General features: G+C 41.2%; 1 protein-coding gene across 2 annotated transcripts in view; it reads right to left on the bottom strand.

The window, feature by feature from the left end:
* Window positions 1-16,685, bottom strand: part of SPATA18 (spermatogenesis associated 18) — a 44,163-nt gene extending 27,478 nt beyond the window's left edge. The window contains exons 1-3 of one of the 2 annotated variants that reach the window (XM_081061526.1): window positions 16,203-16,685; window positions 7,178-7,283; window positions 6,945-7,060 (exon numbers count right to left, since the gene is read on the bottom strand). In XM_081061526.1, coding sequence (XP_080917652.1) covers window positions 6,945-7,060; window positions 7,178-7,283; window positions 16,203-16,289 — 309 coding nt within the window. In that variant the 5' untranslated portion in view covers window positions 16,290-16,685. The remainder of the gene's footprint in view (window positions 1-6,944; window positions 7,061-7,177; window positions 7,284-16,202) is intronic. The other variant, XM_081061525.1, reaches the window with a different exon arrangement.
* Between the last annotated feature and the right edge of the window lie 1,791 nt (window positions 16,686-18,476).

Here is an 18,476-nt window from a genome sequence, read left to right on the forward strand (position 1 = left end):
GATTTCTCAATAGAAACTTTGCAGGCCAGGAGGGTGTGGCAGGAAATATTCAGTGATGAAAACCAAGGGCCTACGACCAGGACTACTCTACCCAGCAAAGCTATCATTTAAAATTGCAGGAAAGATAAAGAGCTTCCTGAACAAGAAAAAGTTAAAGGAATTCATTACCACCAAGCCAGTATTACAAGAAATGTTAAAAGGACTTCTTTAAGCAGGAGAAAGAAGAATAAAAACAAACAAATGAAGATCAAAAATATGAATAATAAAAAGGCAATAATTATGTACCTAGCAATAATCACTTTAAATGTAAATGGATTAAATGTTCCAATCAAAAGACATAGGGTGGCTTAATGGATAAGAAAACAAGACCCATACATATGTTGCCTACAAGAGACCCACCTCAGATCAAAAGACAAACATAGACTGCAAGTGAAGGAATGGAAAAAGATATTTCAAGCAAATGGAAACAAACAAATAAACAAACAAACAAAAAAAAAAACAGTGTAGTAATACTTATACAACACAAAATAAACCTTAAAGCAAAGACTATAATAAGAGACAAAGAAGGATATTACATAATTATAAAAGAATCAATCCAAAAAGAGGACATAACACTGGTAAACATCTGTGCACCCAACAGAGGAGCACCTAAATATATAAAACAAATATTGACCAACCTAAAGTGAGAGATCAACAGTAACACAATTATCTAAGGGAATTTAACATCCCATTGACACCAATAGCCAGATCTTTTAGACAGACAGTATCAACACAGAAAAAGTGGTCTTAAATGACACACGAGACCAGATGGATTTAATTGATATTTTTAAAGCATTTTATCCCAAAGCAGCAAAATATACATTCTTTTCAAGTGCACATGGAACATTTTCCAAGATAGCCCACATCTTAGGTCACAAAATAAGCCTCAATAAATTTAAGAAGACTGAAATTATATCAAGTGTTTTCTATGACCACAACTAAAATATAAACCTAGAAATCAACTACAAAAAAAAAGAAAGAAAAACACACAAACATATGGAGGCTAAATAACATGCTACTAAACAATGAATGGGTTAAAAATGCCACTAAGAAAGAATTCGAAAGATACCTTGAGATAAACAAAAATAAAAACACAATGACCCAAAAATCTATGGGAAACAGCAAAAGCAGTACTAAGAGGGAAATTCATACCAATGCAGACCTACCTAAAGAAACAAGAGAAATCTCAAATAAAAAGTCTAACTTTACATCTACAGTTCTGGAAAAAGAACAGCAAACAATGCCCAAAGTGAGTACAAGGAAGAAAATAATAAAGATCAGAGCAGAAATAAACAAAATGGAGGCTAAAAATAAATAAATAAATAAATAAATAAATAAATAAATACAAAGATCAATGAAACCAAGAGCTGGTTCTTTGAAAAGATAAATAAAATTGATAAACCTTTAACCAGACTCATCAAGAGAAAAAGAAAGAGGACCCAAATAAATAAAATCAGAAATGAAAAAGTGACACTGACACCACAGAAATACAAAAAAATATTTTAAATATTATGAGCAATCATATGCCAAAAAATTGGACAATCTGGAAGAAATGGATAAATTCTTAGAAGCATACAATCTGCCAAGGCTGAAATAAAAAGAACAGAAAATTTGCACCGACCAATTATGACTAATTAAATTGAATCAGTAATCAACAAGCTCCTAACAAACAAAAATCCTGGACCAGATGACTTCACAGGTGAAATTACCAATCATTCAAAGAAAAATTAACACTGATTCTTCTCAAAATAGTCAAAAAAATTTAAGAGGAGAGGAGGCTCCCAAGCTCATTCTACAAAGCCACCATTACCCTGATTTTAAAACTAAAGACATTACAAAAGTGAAAATTACAGGCTGATATCCCTGCTGAACACAGATGCAAAAATCCTCAACAAAATATTAGCAAACAGAATTCATTACATTGCAATACATCAAAAAGCTCCAACACCACAATCAAGTGGAATTTATTCCTGGTATGCAAGGCTGGTTTAATATCTGCAAATCAATTAATGTGATACACCACATAAACAAAATGAAAAATAAAAATCATATGGCATAAAAATTGATGCAGGAAAAGCACTTGACAAAATTCAGCATCCATTTATGATAAAAACTGTCAGCAAAGTGAGAATAGAAGGAACATATCTCAACATAATAAAGGCTATATATGACAGACCCACAGCTAACATCATACTCAATGGGGAAAAGCTAACAGCATTCCCCTTAAGAACAGGAACAAGACAAAAATGTCCACTTTCACCACTTCTATTCAACATAGTACTCAAAATCTTAGCCATAGCTATCAGACAAGAAAAAGAAATAAAAGGCATCCAAATGGGAAAGGTAGAAATAAAAGTGTCATTATGTGCAGATGACAAGATACTATATAGAGAGAATCCCAAAGCAACAACAAAAAACTATTAGAACCGATAAATGAATTTAGTAAAGCAGCAGCATACAAAATTAACTTTCAGAAATCGGTTGCATTTTTATACACCAATAATGAACTATCAGAAAGAGAAATTAAGAAAACAATCCCATTTCCAATTGCATCAAAAAATAAAATAAAATAAAATACCTAGGAATAAATTTAACCAAGGAAGTAAAAGACCTATACTCAGAAAATTATAAGACATTGATGAGAGAAATTTAAAAAGATACAAATAAATAAAAGCATATACCATGCTTATGGATAGGAAGAATTAATATGGTTAAAATGTCCATACCACCCACAGCAATCTATAAAGTCAGTGTAATCTCTATCAAATATCAATGGCATTTTTCATGGAACTAGAACAAATAATCCTAAAATTGATATTGAACCATAAAAGACCCCAAATAGCCACAACAATCTTCAGAAAGAAGAACAAAGCTTAAGGTTTCATGCTACCTGATATCAAACGATGTTACAAGGTCATAGTAATCAAAACAGTATAGTACTGGCATAAAAACAGACAAATTGGTCAATGGGACAGAATAGAGAGCCCAGAAATAAATCCATGCCTATATGATCACTTAATCTATGACAAAGGAAGCAAGAATATACATTGGGGTAAAGACAATCTATTCAATAAATGGTGTTGGGAAAACCGGACAGATACATGCAAAAATGAAACTGGACCATCTTCTTACTCCATATAAAAGAATAAATTCAAAATGAATTAAAGACTTAAATGTAAGACCTGCAACCATAAATCTCCTAGAAAAGAACATAAGCAGTAGACTCTCAGTCATTACCCTTAGTAACTTGTTTAGTGAGGTATCTTCTTGGGCAAGGGAAACAAAAGAAAAATAAACAAATGGGACTACATCAAACAAAAAAGCTTTTGCACAGCAAATAAAACTATCAAAACAAAAAGACATCCTACTAAATGGGAGAAGATATTTGCCAATAATACATCTGATAAGGGGTTAATATACAAAATTTATTTTAAAAACTCATACAACACCAAAAAAAATCCAATTAAAAATGGGCAGAGTACCTGAATAGACATTTCTCCAAAGAGGACATACAGATGGCCAATAGATATACAAGATCTGACGATTAAGTTCACCAACTTGTTGCAACAATGTTGCTAACCTTTTTTGATACCAGAGGGATTATTCATTACCAATTGGTACCAACTGGACAAACAGTTAACCAAGTTTACTAGTTGGAAGTGCTGAAAAGGCTGCGTGAAAAAGTTAGGTGACCTGAACTTTTCATCAACAACTCATAGCTCTTGCATCACAACAATGCACAAGCTCACACAGCACTGTCTGTGAGGGAGTTTTTGGCCAGTAAACAAATAACTGTATTGGAACACCCTCCCTACTCACCTGATCTGGCCCCCAGTGACTTCCTTCTTTACCCAAAGATAAAGGAAATATTGAAAGGAAGATATTTTGATGACATTCAGGACATCAAGGGTAATACGATGACAGCTCTGATGGCCATTCCAGAAAGAGTTCCAAATTGATTTGAAGGGTGGACTAGGCACTGGCATCAGTGCATAGCTTTCCAAGGAGAGTACTTTGAAGGTGACTGTAGTCATTCAGCAATGAGATATGTGGTACCTTTTCTAGGATGAGTGTGAGAACTTAATTGTCTGACCTCATATGAAAAGATGCTCAACATTACTAATCATCAGAGAAATGCAAATTAAAACCATAATGAGATACCACCTCACGCCTCTTAGAATGTCATCATCAATAAATCAACAAACAACAAGTGTTGGCAAGGATGTGGAAAAAAGAGATTGCAAATTGGTACAGCCACTAAGGAAAACAGTATGGAGGTTCCTCAAAAAATTAAAAATAGAACTACCTATGACCCAGCAATTCTGCTCCTTGGTATTTATCCAAAGAAATCTAAAACACTAATTTGAAAAGATATATGCACCCCTATGTGCACTGCAGGGCTATTTACAATAGCCAAGACATGGAAACAACCAAAATGCCTATTAGATGATCGGATAAAGAAATTGTGGTACCTATATACAATGGAGTATTACTCTGCCGTAACAAAGAATGACATCTTACCATTTGTGACAACATGCGTAGTGAAATAAATCAGACTGATAAAGACAAATACTATTAATCTCTCTTATATGTGGAATCTAAAGAACAATATAAACAAACAAACAAAACAGATCTATAGATACGGAGAACAAACTGATGGTTACTAGATGGAGAGGAGCTGGATGGCTGGGTAAGACAGGTGAAGGAATTAAGGAGTACAAATTATAGTTACAGGAGAGTCATGGAGGTGTAAAGTATAGTATGGGGAATATAGTCAATAGTATTGTAAAAACTGTGTAGCGTCAGATAGGTAGTAGACTTATTGGGGGGAGCACCTCAAAAATTATATAAATGTCCAACCACTATGCTGTACACCAGAAACTAATATAAAATAATATTGAATGTCAACTATAATTTTAAAAAATAGTCATGGGGATATGTAGTGCCGCATGGAGAATATTGTCAATAATGTTCTGATAACTATGTACATTGTCAGATGGGTAGTAGACTTGTTTGGGTTACTACTCTGTGAATTATATAAATGTCTGACTACTTTGTCATTTTGTATGCCTGAAACTAATAAAAATGAAATAAAATACAATTCTCCTGTGATTGCAAGCAATTGTGATTGACCAAATAAATAAATGAATAAATAAATACCAAATAAAAGTATCGAAAAGAAAAGACAACTAATGTCTAATAGAGTACTTATCACATGTAAGTTGTTTTGCATGCTATCACTTTAATTCTCATAATAACTCTATTAGACCAGCAAAAGCATTGTCCCCATTCAACAAATAAGGACTCTATGACGTAAAAGGTTAGACAACCTGCCAAGGACCACAGAAGAGGAAGTAGAATTCTGTCCAGTGATCTCCAAACCGGAATCCTTCAGCCACCACCTCATAAGGCCTGGCTCAACATGCTTTAATTTTAGAAAGGAACTTATGTAAATGCATATAAACGTTTAAAATCCAGGTTACTAATGTTTTGCTTACCCAGCCATAATGATGTCAATGCCTTAAGCAAGCTATATGTTCTCTTTCCGGTCTGGTCTTCAATAGTTATAACACTGACACTGTCCCATGGGAAACACCAGTATCAACAACACATTGTGATTCCCTTTGTCAGTCTACCAGAACTGAGTGTTCTTCTTATCTCAGAAGTTCCAATTAGTTTTATTTCACTGTTTCAGAATACCAAGCTTTCCCCCATCTAATGATCTCTTTCCCTTCTGAGCACCCATGGTACCCTAACTATTTGGGTGACTGATTTGTCATTTAAAAGTTACTATCTAATGTCTAATGTGAGCCAAGCAATGTGCCAGGTGTAGGTCATCACCAGGCCCTTGTCATAGCGGAGGAAGCAGAGGCTCATTGATTTGCCTGAATTCACACCACTAGTGAGTAGGCAAAGCTGAGATTTTTTTTTTTTTTTACATTTTTAAATTAGTGACTATTTTTATTTTTTTTTCATAAATTTATTTATTTATTAGTTTCAGGCGTACAAAACAAGGTAATACTTACACGTTCATTATCCATATCCCTCACACTGTGAACCCCCCTCCCCCTATCCACCATCCCTCCGACCCCACACCGAACCATCACATTATATATATAAAATTATAGTTGGCATTCATTATGTTAAGTGAAATAAGTCAGAAAGAGAAAGACAAGTACCATATGATCTCACTTATATATGGAATCTAAAGAAAAGACTATGCGAATGAACTAATCAGAGACAGTTTTGGGGACGCGGAGAAAAAACCGAGAGTGGTTAGATGGGTGTGTGGGATAAGGGGAAAGGTGAAGGGATTTGGAGGCAGCTGGTGACCACAAGATGGCCTCGGGGTTTTTTTTTGTTTGTTTGTTTGTTTTTTTTGTTTGTTTGTTTTTTTGTTTTTGTTTTTGAAAATTAATTTGGGGAAGGTATTCTATAATGTTGTGGAGATTTTGTTGGGTATCCGATGGGCATGCGTCCTGTTTGGGAGACCACCTCAGGGATGCTGTGGATACCTGATCATGGCATTGGACACCAGATATGGAAACAACCGAAATGCCCATCGGTAGATGACTGGATTAAGAAGCTGTGGTACATTTATACAATGGAGTATTACGCAGCCATAAAGAAGAAAGAAATCTTATCATTTGCAGCAACATGGATGGATCTAGAGAACATTATGTTAAGTGAAATAAGTCAAAGCTGAGATTTGAATGCAGGCCTGTCTTAAGGGAAAACTCAGTCCGCTGTGCCCCATATGACTGTAAACAGAAACTCACCTTTCATACCTACATCCCAATTCCCTAAGTAGAGTTGAGCCCCTCACTAGGCCAAAACCATATCTTCCATATGTTTGAGTTCCCAAAGCCTGCTGAAAGTCCAGGGGAATCCTTTAGCATCCTTACCTGTGGAAAGGGGGCCTTGCCGCTAACAGGTTTCCCCAGGGAAGCACCAGTAAAGGTGGCCTCCAGCCAAGGCAAAAGGCGTGATTTGATTACTTCCAAACTATCATTACGTCCTCCTAAAAGAATCCACAAATCAGGTCAATGAGAGAAATACAACCACACCAACTCAAAGAGCACAAAGAAAAGAAAGAAAAGAAAGGAGAGCCACATGGGCAAGTTCTGGCCATTCTCACCTTCTTGAGCTGTTGCAGTGAGGATTCCAAAGAGTTGTCCTTGCACTTTGGCAACTTGTTCGATGAATTCAAGGCAAACATTTAAGTTTTGATCACATGAGTTTTTCTGCAAAGCAAAAACGGTAGACATCAGTAGACATATTTCCCTTTCCTCCTGGGCATACAGCTAGAAGGTTTTCCTCAGCTTCCCTAGCAGTTTGTGCAGCCATGTAACTGAGTTGTTGTCCATGGGATGGGAAGTGATGTGCGCCATTTCCAGGTGTGACCAGAAGAAAACCTCCTGAGCGATTCTTTTCTTTCTCTCTCTTTCCTCATCAGCCAGCCAAATGCAGAGGACCCAGCAGAGGACTCCAAGGGCATAAGGGATGGTGGAGCCACAAGATTTGGAAAGCTGTTCATTGAACATTCTAATGACTGTTACCTAGTAGAGAAAGCTTTTTGTGGATGTTAAACCATTGAGATTTGGGGTATTTTTAATAGCAATAACCCTGACTCCTACTCAATGGAATTCTACAAAAAGTCCTTTTATAAAGTGAATAGACCCTTTGTAACACAATACACGTCATTGCTTCCTAATTTACCAGCTTTGTTGGTTCTTGTTCTCTACCTAAGTTCAATGTGTGCATAAAGAACACTACTTGTTAACAGTAAGAGGGTACTGCTGGGTGGAGGATACAATGGTGAAGACGACAAAAACGATGGGCCAGGCCACATGGTACATGCAGACTAGTGCGGGAGATGGGAGCATGGACAGTTACCTGCTGTGGAATGCAAGTCTCACTGTGGGGCGAGAACGAGGTCTACTCATGAGCCATTGTTGCAGAGAGTCGGGAAAGACTTCCAAGAGGTGAGAAGAAATTAGGCAGACTTGGGGAAAAGGATGATTCGAGTGGCTGTGGAACCATCTAAGCAATAAGAGCAGAACATGAAGAAGCCAAGAGGTAGGGCTTTGACCTATTATCATGCTTTTGTCATCTCCCGGTGAATGTTTAACGTTTCCTAATTAGCTAAACTTCTAATTGATTCTAACACTAAAGGAAAGAACACAACGATAAGCAACAAATAAATAATACGGGTGTAAAAATGCATAGACTGATGTGTCATCTCAAGTCATAATAAGGCACTAGCCGTGGGTGCCTCCTGGACACTGTGAGCTTTGCGATAGGAAGCGGGGTACAAGGAGGATAGAAACGAGAATGAGGAGGAAAAGCTTAGATGAGCTCCATGCAAGAGTTTATAAGTTGACAAAATGCGCATCTGTGTCATCAAGGGAAATGGTTCAAACAGGCAGTGAGCTCCCTGTGGACGGAGGCGGGCCTGCCCTGCTCACACTGGTATTCCCAACCCTGCATTCTAGCGTGTCTATATACGCAAACTCAATAACATGATTGGATGGATGAATAAACATGAGCCAATTCAGTCGTTTTGGATTTGTTAGGCACCTCCTAAGTGCCGGGCGCTATTAATGCTTTCCATATATACTCAGTGAGATTTTTACAATTGACTGTGTTTTTCATGTTTGTATCAATTGCCAGTAGTATCCATAGCAAATGGAAGGGCCCAACAACGTTTTATGGACAAATGAATGAGTGACTTAACAGCATAATATCGACGTGATCAGAACACTGGGAACCCACAGCCTGAACAGCGCCCTCCATTCCTTCCTCGTGAACCAGCAGCCCCTGCCCTCGCTCTTTAACTCCTGCACTTACCACACTGACCTTCAGCTCCCCTGTTGCAGCCTTTTGCCCCCTGGCTAGACCATGCCATGTGCTACGTGGACAGAGAATGGGCATGGGAGCCCAGCAAACCTGAATGAGTGTCTCAGTTCTGCCACGTGCCACAAGTTCTGTGTGATCCTGGCGCTTAGGAGGTATGTAACAAATCCAAAGTGAGTGAACTGTCTCATGTTTATTCATCCATCCAATACATATTATTGAGTTTACATTCATAGAGAAGCTAGAATACAGGCTGGGAATGCAAGAGTGAACAGGGCAGGCACAAAATAATGCGTATCAGCACCTCAGAGAAAGGAGGTGTCCAATATTTGGTCCCTATGAGGTGGTATGTGATAGTGAAAGGAGCAATGGGCTTCGGAATAAAGCAGACTTTGGTTCAAATCTGCTTCTCCACTAATTAGCTGCATTCCCTTAGAAAAGAAATTTCAAATATGAAATTGCCTCTGTTTACTCGTATTTAGGAAGTGGTTGATCTCACGAGCTAACTTAGGTGCAGAGCAGAGGAGGGACATAATAATTAGCAGCATTACTGTGGTGTTATTATATGCCCCTAGGCCTTGCCCGGTATCTGGTACAAAGTAGGCGCCTAAAGGAATGTTTTTCAAATGGTTGCATACACAACTTAAATAACAGAAAAGAATATACTGTCAGACAGTTCCTGTTCCAAGACATGTCACAACATGCTGCAACTTCTAACACAAAGCATCGCACAAGATACTCAGGTTTCAATAGGGTCACGTTACTCTACCAAACGTGTACTCGCACATGATAAATAAAATGAAGAGATGAACTAATTACACTGCCTCCTCATTCCAAAGCACAGACTTTCAAAGTTCATTCATTCACAAACCATTGAATTCCTATTATATGTAAGGCCTGGGGCTGGCAGCTCAGGACACAAAGCCACATTAGAGAAATTAAGAATAAAAAATAAGTTGCCTGCTGTCATTGAGCTCACTAGCTGGGGAAGTGGAATGGAGAATGGGAAATACACAGGGGTTGAATACTACCTTAGAGTTTATTAAGTGCTCTAGGTGGGTAGTGAGCTGCGGAAGGGACAAAGCGCATTCCAGTAAAGGGTGAGGGGTAAAAAATTAGGGCATCACAAGCAGAGGAACAGCAGGTACCAAGGCAAGAAGCAGCAAGGTACATACATTATAAGGGAAAGCAGAACACAGGGTCCAGATACCCAATAATGAAAAATTTAATTTGCCACATGAGGGGCTTTGGGCTTTATCCCATCATTAAAAGATTTAATGGGGCAAGTAGATGAGGATGGGTATGACATCGCTTTGCATTTTAGGAAAATCAGTCTGGCAGAAGGAGACCAGATAGAGTTTGGATAGAGAGTGCGTCTGGCTGAGATGCTGAGGGCTGCGGAGACGTCAAGTGTTCCCTAAAGTCCTATCTAGGCCCCAAATCACAGCTGCGTCAGCCAAGGTCCCACTGAGGCATTACTTGAGGATGAAGCTGGGAAGTTCGGAACCAGGTATGAGGTGTGAGCAGGATGATACTGTTTGGGGACAGTCAGTGTCTGGAGGACCTTCCGATGGAGATTTCCAGTCATGATGCCTAACAGTTATTGAGCACCTACTCTGTGCCAGCCAGGCACTGTGCTAAGGGCTTTAAATACACTTTCCTTTAATCCTCAAAAGAACCCTGCACATTGGATGCCATTCATCATCCCGACTTCACAAACGAGCAAAACAAAGGTTTTAAGTTATTTGGAAGAGACAGTGTTTGAGCTGGAACCTAAACCCATTCCTGCAGCCTCTGACACTAAAGCCGAGTTCTCAACTATGATGTTTTACCAAAAACAGCTGGAAAATCAGTCTAGCTCTCAGAAGAGAGGTGGAGTGGGGGATGTGGCTTTGGAAGCCTTCAGCAGATGGACAGAGTGGAAGCTGTATGTGTAGTTGAGATCATTAGGGAGAGAACAGAGTGGGGAGAGGGCTGAGGGCCGGGCAGAGGGCAATTTTCCTAATTCAGAAGTGGGCTGAGAAGGAAGGGCCAGTGAATGAAAACCAAAACAAGAGTGGTAAGAAATAAGAGGACAGCCAGGAAGAAAGATGAAGAAGAACCAGGAAGGCAAAGAAGAAGATAGATGGTTTACTCTCTGCTTCAGTCGTGCATTTATGCTCTCAACAAATCCCCCTGGAGGGGCCTACTGGGCGCTACAGGCAAGCAACACAATGATGAAGGAGTCAGTCTCTTGCCGTCAAGGAATTTATAGTCTAAGACAAACATGTCAATAAATGCAAAACCAGGTACTATTTGCTATCATAAAGGTAGGGCCAGATTTCAGTGGTGAGGCTCAAAGGAAGACGTGGTAAGAAGCCAGGAAGATTCAGGAAAGCCTTCACCTGAGGAGCTAGGTGGGCTCCTACTCCAAGAAATTCTAGCTCTTTGAGCGCGGGGCCTAGGCGCTGAAAAAATTTTTGAAGCTTTCTAGATGATTTTTATGCGCAACCAAGATTGAGAACCACGGCATTAGTGGGAAGTAAGATCAATTTAGTAGGGCTCAACCAGTCCCCCCATCAAGAAAAATTAAGAGATAACAGTATATCACAATTACTAAAGATTCGTGAAAACTTTTCTTCAGTTACATATGCATAAGGGTGTATGTGTGTTATGTTGTGGAGTAAAATGCATTGATTTCTGTGGGTAAGTTTTTAAAACACTGCCTCGGGGATAGTGCTTTGCTCTGTGTTGAAAATCACTGGTCTGGGAAATGAGGAGCCAAAAAATGTCACCCCTCAAACAGCTATATCAAAGTTGAATTGGAGGTGGGCAAGGAGCAAGGCAGGGAAATCAATAGAAATATGCCATGTTTTAGATGTGGAACTCAAACAAATAACCTTCAGACTTAGTCTACGGCTTTGAGCACATGGGAAAGCAAGAGGTAACAGAAAGGAGTAGAATATTCAGGAATATAACTACCAACATATTAGCATATACAGAACTTGTTCTTTTAAAGCTACCAACCCTTGTGCAACAGAGATGGGCTATTAGCCTCCTTTCGTAACCATGATGGCTGTAAAGATACTGTGAGTCCTGCTAGGGACAGAATTCTCTGGACAGCAAGAAGCTACTATACCTGAGTCTCCTTCTTGGCTGCAACAGGTATTTTTGCAACAAAGTTCACATGAGATCTGCCCTAAACATACCCTAGAGGTTGGTTTTCCTGCACGTGTAATAAATGATGTGAGCTTGTATAAGAGCAACAGTAGCTAGAGGGGAAAGGTGGGAGGTGTTAGACAGATATTTCACAGGTAGAGTCCTCACGGCTTGATGAACCCATTTGTGAGGCAGAATGGGGAGGGAAGGGCCCAGGTTTCTGACTTTGGCCACAGGGGCAATTGTGATGCTATTGCCCAACCCAAGGCCACAAGCGGAGAGCCAACAAGACTGGAGAGAGGATAACTAGTTCTGCGTGGTTCGTGCTGGTTAGAGGAGGTGAAGCTTCCACGTGGAGCTGTCTGGAAGGCAGGTGGACACTCACGTCAGGTGAGATGGAGAATGGCCCATGCTGGAGATAGATTTGGGACTCACCAGCATCTGGGAAGCAGCTAAAGCCATAAAATTTGATAAGATGTGCCAATTGCTGCAGAGAAATGAAGGAGATAGGGACTAGGAGATAGGGGCTAGGGAAAAAGAGATTGGACTTGACTGACCAACAGGGGGCCTCTGGTGACTGTTAGGAGACCTGTTCTACCAGAATGATGGGGGGGAAAGCGGTATTCCATATACTTCCAGATTGTTCCATGATGAACAAATGGGAGTTGAAGAAGCTAAGGCAATGAGGACAGAACAGATTCCTCTTTCAAGAAGTGTCATAGTTACAGTGTGGGGAAAGAACAACAGGACAGAAACATTGTTCCCATCCCTTCAGTGTCACCACTCTCTTGCCCAAGCAAAACCTCCTGACCCATTGAGCCTAAATGTTGCCTAGTTTCCAAGGTCCTTAATTTCCTCCAGCGACTCTCTCCACTCCAGTCATTATCATGCTCTGCCATTGTATATATCATGTGTGCACCAGAATGACCACCAATCCTTTAGTGCCTTTCACTTCAGAATCTTCGACCTCGTTTACTAAATGTGCCAGCATAGTTTACAAGAGGCTGATTCATATCATGTCTTGCCTAAAGTATCTTCCAGCCCTATCCATTCTCCCTAGAGTTCCCAATGTCCCCATCATGCAACAGCTAGAGAAAACTTTCCAAAACACAGCCCAAACACGTGTCCTCTCTGCACAACGCTTTCAGGTTCTCCCCACCGCCCTCAGGATCAAGTCCAAACTCCTTAACACAGCATCTGAGCCCCTCCACCCTCTGGGTCCACCCCACCCCACCTCCTCAGCCTCATCTCATTTCCACTCCTAACCTTTTCACACCTCCCTGCTTTCTGCACATGCTATTTCCTCTACCTTTTGTTCTCTTCTCCAAATGGAAGTTCATCATTATGATGCACTTGACATTTCTATTCCCAGCACCTAGCGCAAACAGGTGCATTGTAAATTCTGAAAAAAATATTTGTTGAATAAATTCATAAATGCACTGCAAAAAGTATAGAATGCCTCACCCAAACCTTTACACATAGCAGAAGCTCAGTAACCACTTGTTGAATGAATTGTTAAGCTCTTAACAATTGGTTCAGTTCTTGGTTGAACAAGAAGGGATTCTCTGCGGCTCTTTCACCAACATTCTCAATAACCACAAAAAGGGAAACAATTCTGCAAGTCAGGCGTTCACGCGAGGCTGTCCCTGAACATCCAGTGGGATCCAAGTTTTAAAGGCCAAGTAACGCAATAATCCAGCATCTCTTTAATAACTAAAAGAAAATGAGTCGGCAATGTTTGCTGTTGTTTTTATTATTTGTTTCAATAGCCACCATATTGGACAGTGCAGATACAAAACATATCCGTCATCACAGAAAGTTCTATTGGACAGCTTTGCTCTAGAAAGAACAAGAAGGCCAAGAATTGCTAGGGCAGATTGAGCAAGGAAGAGAGTAATAGATGAGGTCACAAAGTTAAAGAAAACACAATTGCATAGGAGCTTGATGGCCGTTTTAGGAACTGTGACCCATTCTGAGTGAGATACAAGTCTGGAGGGTTTTGCTAGAGGAGTAATTTGATCTGACTTGACATTTAGAAGAATCACTTTGAGTTATTTGCATAATAATCCAGATGAAAAATGATTGAAAGTGGACAAGGGTGGCAGCAGTGGAAATAATGAGAAGCGCTCAGGTTCTATGTAAATTTAGAAGCTGGTACCAACAGATTATGCTGGTGAAAAGGATATGGAGTGGTTCTTAAGACAAATTAGGAAAAAGGTCGGTGTTTGGGGCATAGGAGAGGCTAATGTTGGTTTTGACTTTGAGATGACAGCACAATTGGAAATGTCCAATCGTCAATTGGAGAAGTGAGAACAGGCCCTGAATATAGATATGAGATTCATCAGCCCACTTATAAGAGCGGAAGCAGAAATAGAGGTAGAAGGTAAGATTTCTCAAGTCTGGCCCTTGAACAACAGCCACAAGAGGAAGTGGATTAAGGCACAGAGACAAGTAACAAATATAGAGTCTTAGAAGAATGGGGATGTCAACCGTCAAATGTGACAGAGATGCCAGAGAGTTGAAGAAAATGATGGGCACGTAATTTGGAAAGGCACCGGTATCTGAGAGTGCAGTCTTTATTACGTGTATGTGGGTGGGTAGGGGGCAGAGCTAGGTTGAAATGGTTTCATTGAGAACAGAGGAATGGGATGGACCACTGTTAATAAGAAGAGAAAGTACAATAAACTTGGGCATTTCTCAGTATTTACAGGTAGTTTCTAAAACAATCATTTAATTTGGTCCGGCTAAATGCTAGTGTCATTTGTGTTAAATGTTGTCTTGTGGCAAACTAAAGAGTCTTTTTAACATTCAGAGTTTATTTAGGCCACAGGGCAATAAATTTTTTTTAATTGAGATTGTTCTAAGAAGGGTAAATACATGTATCAAGATTTGTTATTCTCAACCTTCTGAGTCCAGGTAGCAAGTAGGCGCTTTTAAAGGTGGTGGGGGAAACACAAGGCTTTTGTGACAAAGAGGGAAATTCTAATTTTCCTGCAATCTTGATATAGAGAAGGAATAGTCAGTGCTGATTCTTTAAAAGTGGGCAAAGGGGGCAAACACTAGGAAAGAAGGCTAAGGAGAAAGCCTTGGCTGTTCTTTGAGCTCCCTTCCACCTCAGGTGTCCTGGTTAAGGGTGAATGGGAAAGTCGGAGGGACTCAGGACAGCAGCCAGTTCCATTTTTCCTGGTAGGATTTCAGAAACAAGCTGATCTAGACTCAAAAAACTGAGATCAGAAAAGGAACTTTATGTATCATATCGTCCAGACTCTCCCATTTAACAGAGAAGGCACTGAGACCCAGAGAGGTTAAATAAATGGCCCCGGGTCATTCAGCTAGTTAGTTCTACACAGAGCCAGATCTAGAATCTAGGAGGGCGGATTCCCTGTCCCCAGCTCTGTCTGCGTCACCGTTCTACTTGCTACGTGGACTCTCCTACTTAAGACGGAGTGACCGAATGTAAAGCAAATTCAGCGCTGGAGTTCTGCCTTCTGGAGGTGGGGAGAAATAATGGGAGCCGGAGAGGGGATTAAGAAGACTTGAAGAGGCTGGCTTCTTACAAATGCCCTGGCAACAGGCCTTCTGAAATCTGCCTTGGTCTTTTAACTGTGCCATCTTACTAGTGAAACCGCAACGTTGACAAGTGACCGTTTCACTCACTCTGCTCTGGGTAATAATTCCTGGGTGTATTGTAAAATCGGTCCTGATACAGCCGCTGCGTATCCCCAAGAGTAGGAGGTTTATGGAGAAGAAGGAGGAGGGTTATAATTCGAGTTGGGGGTCGGGGGGTGGATTGCTGGCGGAGAGAATGGAGGGCGCGTGGCAGGCTTGACCAGACCCGGGTCAGACAGCAGGGCTTCCCCGTTGCTAGGGCCACCGGCGTCCTTGGTTACCACTACAGCGGCTGCGCTCTCCACTGCTCCTCTCCGAACCCGCGCTCGGCCGGCCGCGCCCCCCCAGCGCCGCCTGGCGGTGGCGAGCGAAGGGCGCCGGCAGACACGTGCCTGTCCTTGGTCCCCGCGATCGCAGCCTGAGGCCGGGTCCCTGCTCGGCCTCACAACCGCCGCGGCTTTGCACAGCAGCCACCTGGGTGCCAGCCCTAAGACACCTCCTCCGGGGGCTGTACAGGGACTAGAGGGAGGGCGACCCGGGGGCCGTCCACCCCGACTCACGTTGTAGTCCCTCAGCCAGAGCTCCAGCTTGTCCTGCATCGATCGCAAGGATTCGCTGGAGACTAGTTTCCTCAGGTTTTCCGCCATCGCTCGCTGTTCCGCTCGGCCCGGCTCTGGGAGATGGAGACGCGGAGGGGACGAGTCGGTGGCCGACGCAGGACCTCGGGGTGATCTGGCGGGAAGGGTGTTATCTTCCTGGGGGGCTCAGAGCGCGGCGGATATTTCCATCCTCCCCCGCGGGTCAGACCTGGCAGGGTTTGGGGAGCCGGGGGGAGGTGCCCTGAGCCAGCGCTGCCGCGCCTCCTCTGCTGCCCGCAGGCTCCTGACTCCGGGCGGCTGCCCAGAGCCTGGCCATAAATACCCGGGCGATTATTAAACAAACCTTGACGTGGGGGGCGGCTGCCAGGGACGCGCGCCGCCGGCGTCGTAGCAACGCCCGGGTCACCGCCCAGCCCCACTGCGCCCTCCACTCACCTGGAGCCCAGAAGCCTCAGGGTTCCTGGGCACCCGCCAGGGGGCGCAGTGTTGCTGCTCCTAAAGCTGCAGCTGCGGGCCCAGGCGAGGGCGCCTCCTACCCCGGAGACTCGGTGCTGGGCCAGGGGCTGGAGGAAACCAAGACTAGGGAGGGCGGCTGCGGGAGACAGGCCCGCAGCGTGGAATAAGGGCGGGCGGGAGGGTGGGGTGGGGGGAGAGGCAGGCAGGGGGTCAGCTGGAGACCCCTTGTCTAGAAAAGCAACGATTATTTCTCTATAGAAGTTTTGGTTAGGAAAGCATGTTTGGCGCCTTCTTTATTCTTGCCCTTCTCAGGCCTTTAATCTTTCATTTGTGATACCTAGGGCTTATGTATATGAAACTTGCTTTAACTAAAGTTTCACTTCTTCCAACTTCTATCATTTCCTTTGTTCCTTGGCCCACTGGGTGGGTGCCCAAGTCAATAGATTTTAGTTCCAGGATGTTCACAAATTAAAACGAATCCCTCAGGATTAGACAAGATTTGTTAGTATATTTTTAGAATCATTGAGTACTTTAAAGGTTCATTTAATTCTGCATTCTCTGAGACTTTGTGAAAGTTCAGACCTGTTTTGACACTGTTTCAGAAGGATGTATTAAACCACAATAATAGTTTGAAACGAAACCATTTCAACCATCGTTAAGCACTTTAGAAGTCCTTATTTTATATGCCATCAAATGATGTACTGCTAGCAAATCATCCTTATCTAGTAATTAAAACAGTAGGGTGGAGCAGGACCTCTGCTCACTTTACTAGTTTAATTCAGTTTCTTTTCTTTAGGGACTTGAAAATATATGAACATTGTATATGTCCACGTACTGTAAAATTCAAAACTTGACCACCTCTTGTTTTTATTTCTCTTAAATACAGTGATTTGACTGTCCTCTAATAAAAATGAGAGGCTCATTTTTGGAACCTGTGCTTCTACTATTTTCTGTAGACCACAAAATGACTATAAGGGTACGTAACACATATTATTCTATCATAGTAGGATAACAATTACTAATGTAAAAAAATAAAATGCATTAGGCACCTTTTTCCTAAAAATATAAAGAAAGAAGAAGGGAATTGGGAGGGGGGAATCTCACAGATTTCTTAATTTGGAGACAATAATTGCATATTTCAACAGGCAATTAGAATCTTTGAACAGACCTATTTATGTATTTATAAAAACCAAGTTGGAATATTTAGTCAAATTAGGAGTTAAATCCTCTTCCTTGCTGTGGCATTTTAACCTCTAATCCTTGGTTTCGTGATCTGTAAACAAGGGATAATAATTCTTCATAGAATTATTATGAGACTAATAAGAATTCGTGTGAAGTACTTAGTACAGTGCTTGGCATATACTGTAGTAAGTGCTTCTCAAATGCTATCATCACTATTACTATGCATATAGATCACAGTATTATATTTAATAGAGAAAATTAGGTTGGAAGCAATCTAAATCTCCAACAATAGGGCATTGGTTGAGCAAATCAAAGAAATGTTGCACAATAAAAGTCCTGTCACTGAAGACTATCTAGTTTCTAGGAATTCTCAATGTGTAATGTGAAGTGAAAAAAAGCAGGACATTAAATTACGTATATTGTGTTATATTATGCATTATGAACTCAAGGTCTGATTACGGGTGATTTTAATTGCTGCTTTATACTTTCTGATTTTCCAAATTTCTACCATGAACACGACTACTTTTATAAAAGCTTATTCAGAAACAAAACTACCCCAAAACTCGACCATCCTCAGGAAAGTGTTAGCCAAAATAT

The sequence above is a fragment of the Rhinolophus hipposideros genome (assembly GCF_964194185.1).
Source record: "Rhinolophus hipposideros genome assembly, chromosome: 1".
Lineage (NCBI taxonomy): Eukaryota > Metazoa > Chordata > Mammalia > Chiroptera > Rhinolophidae > Rhinolophus > Rhinolophus hipposideros.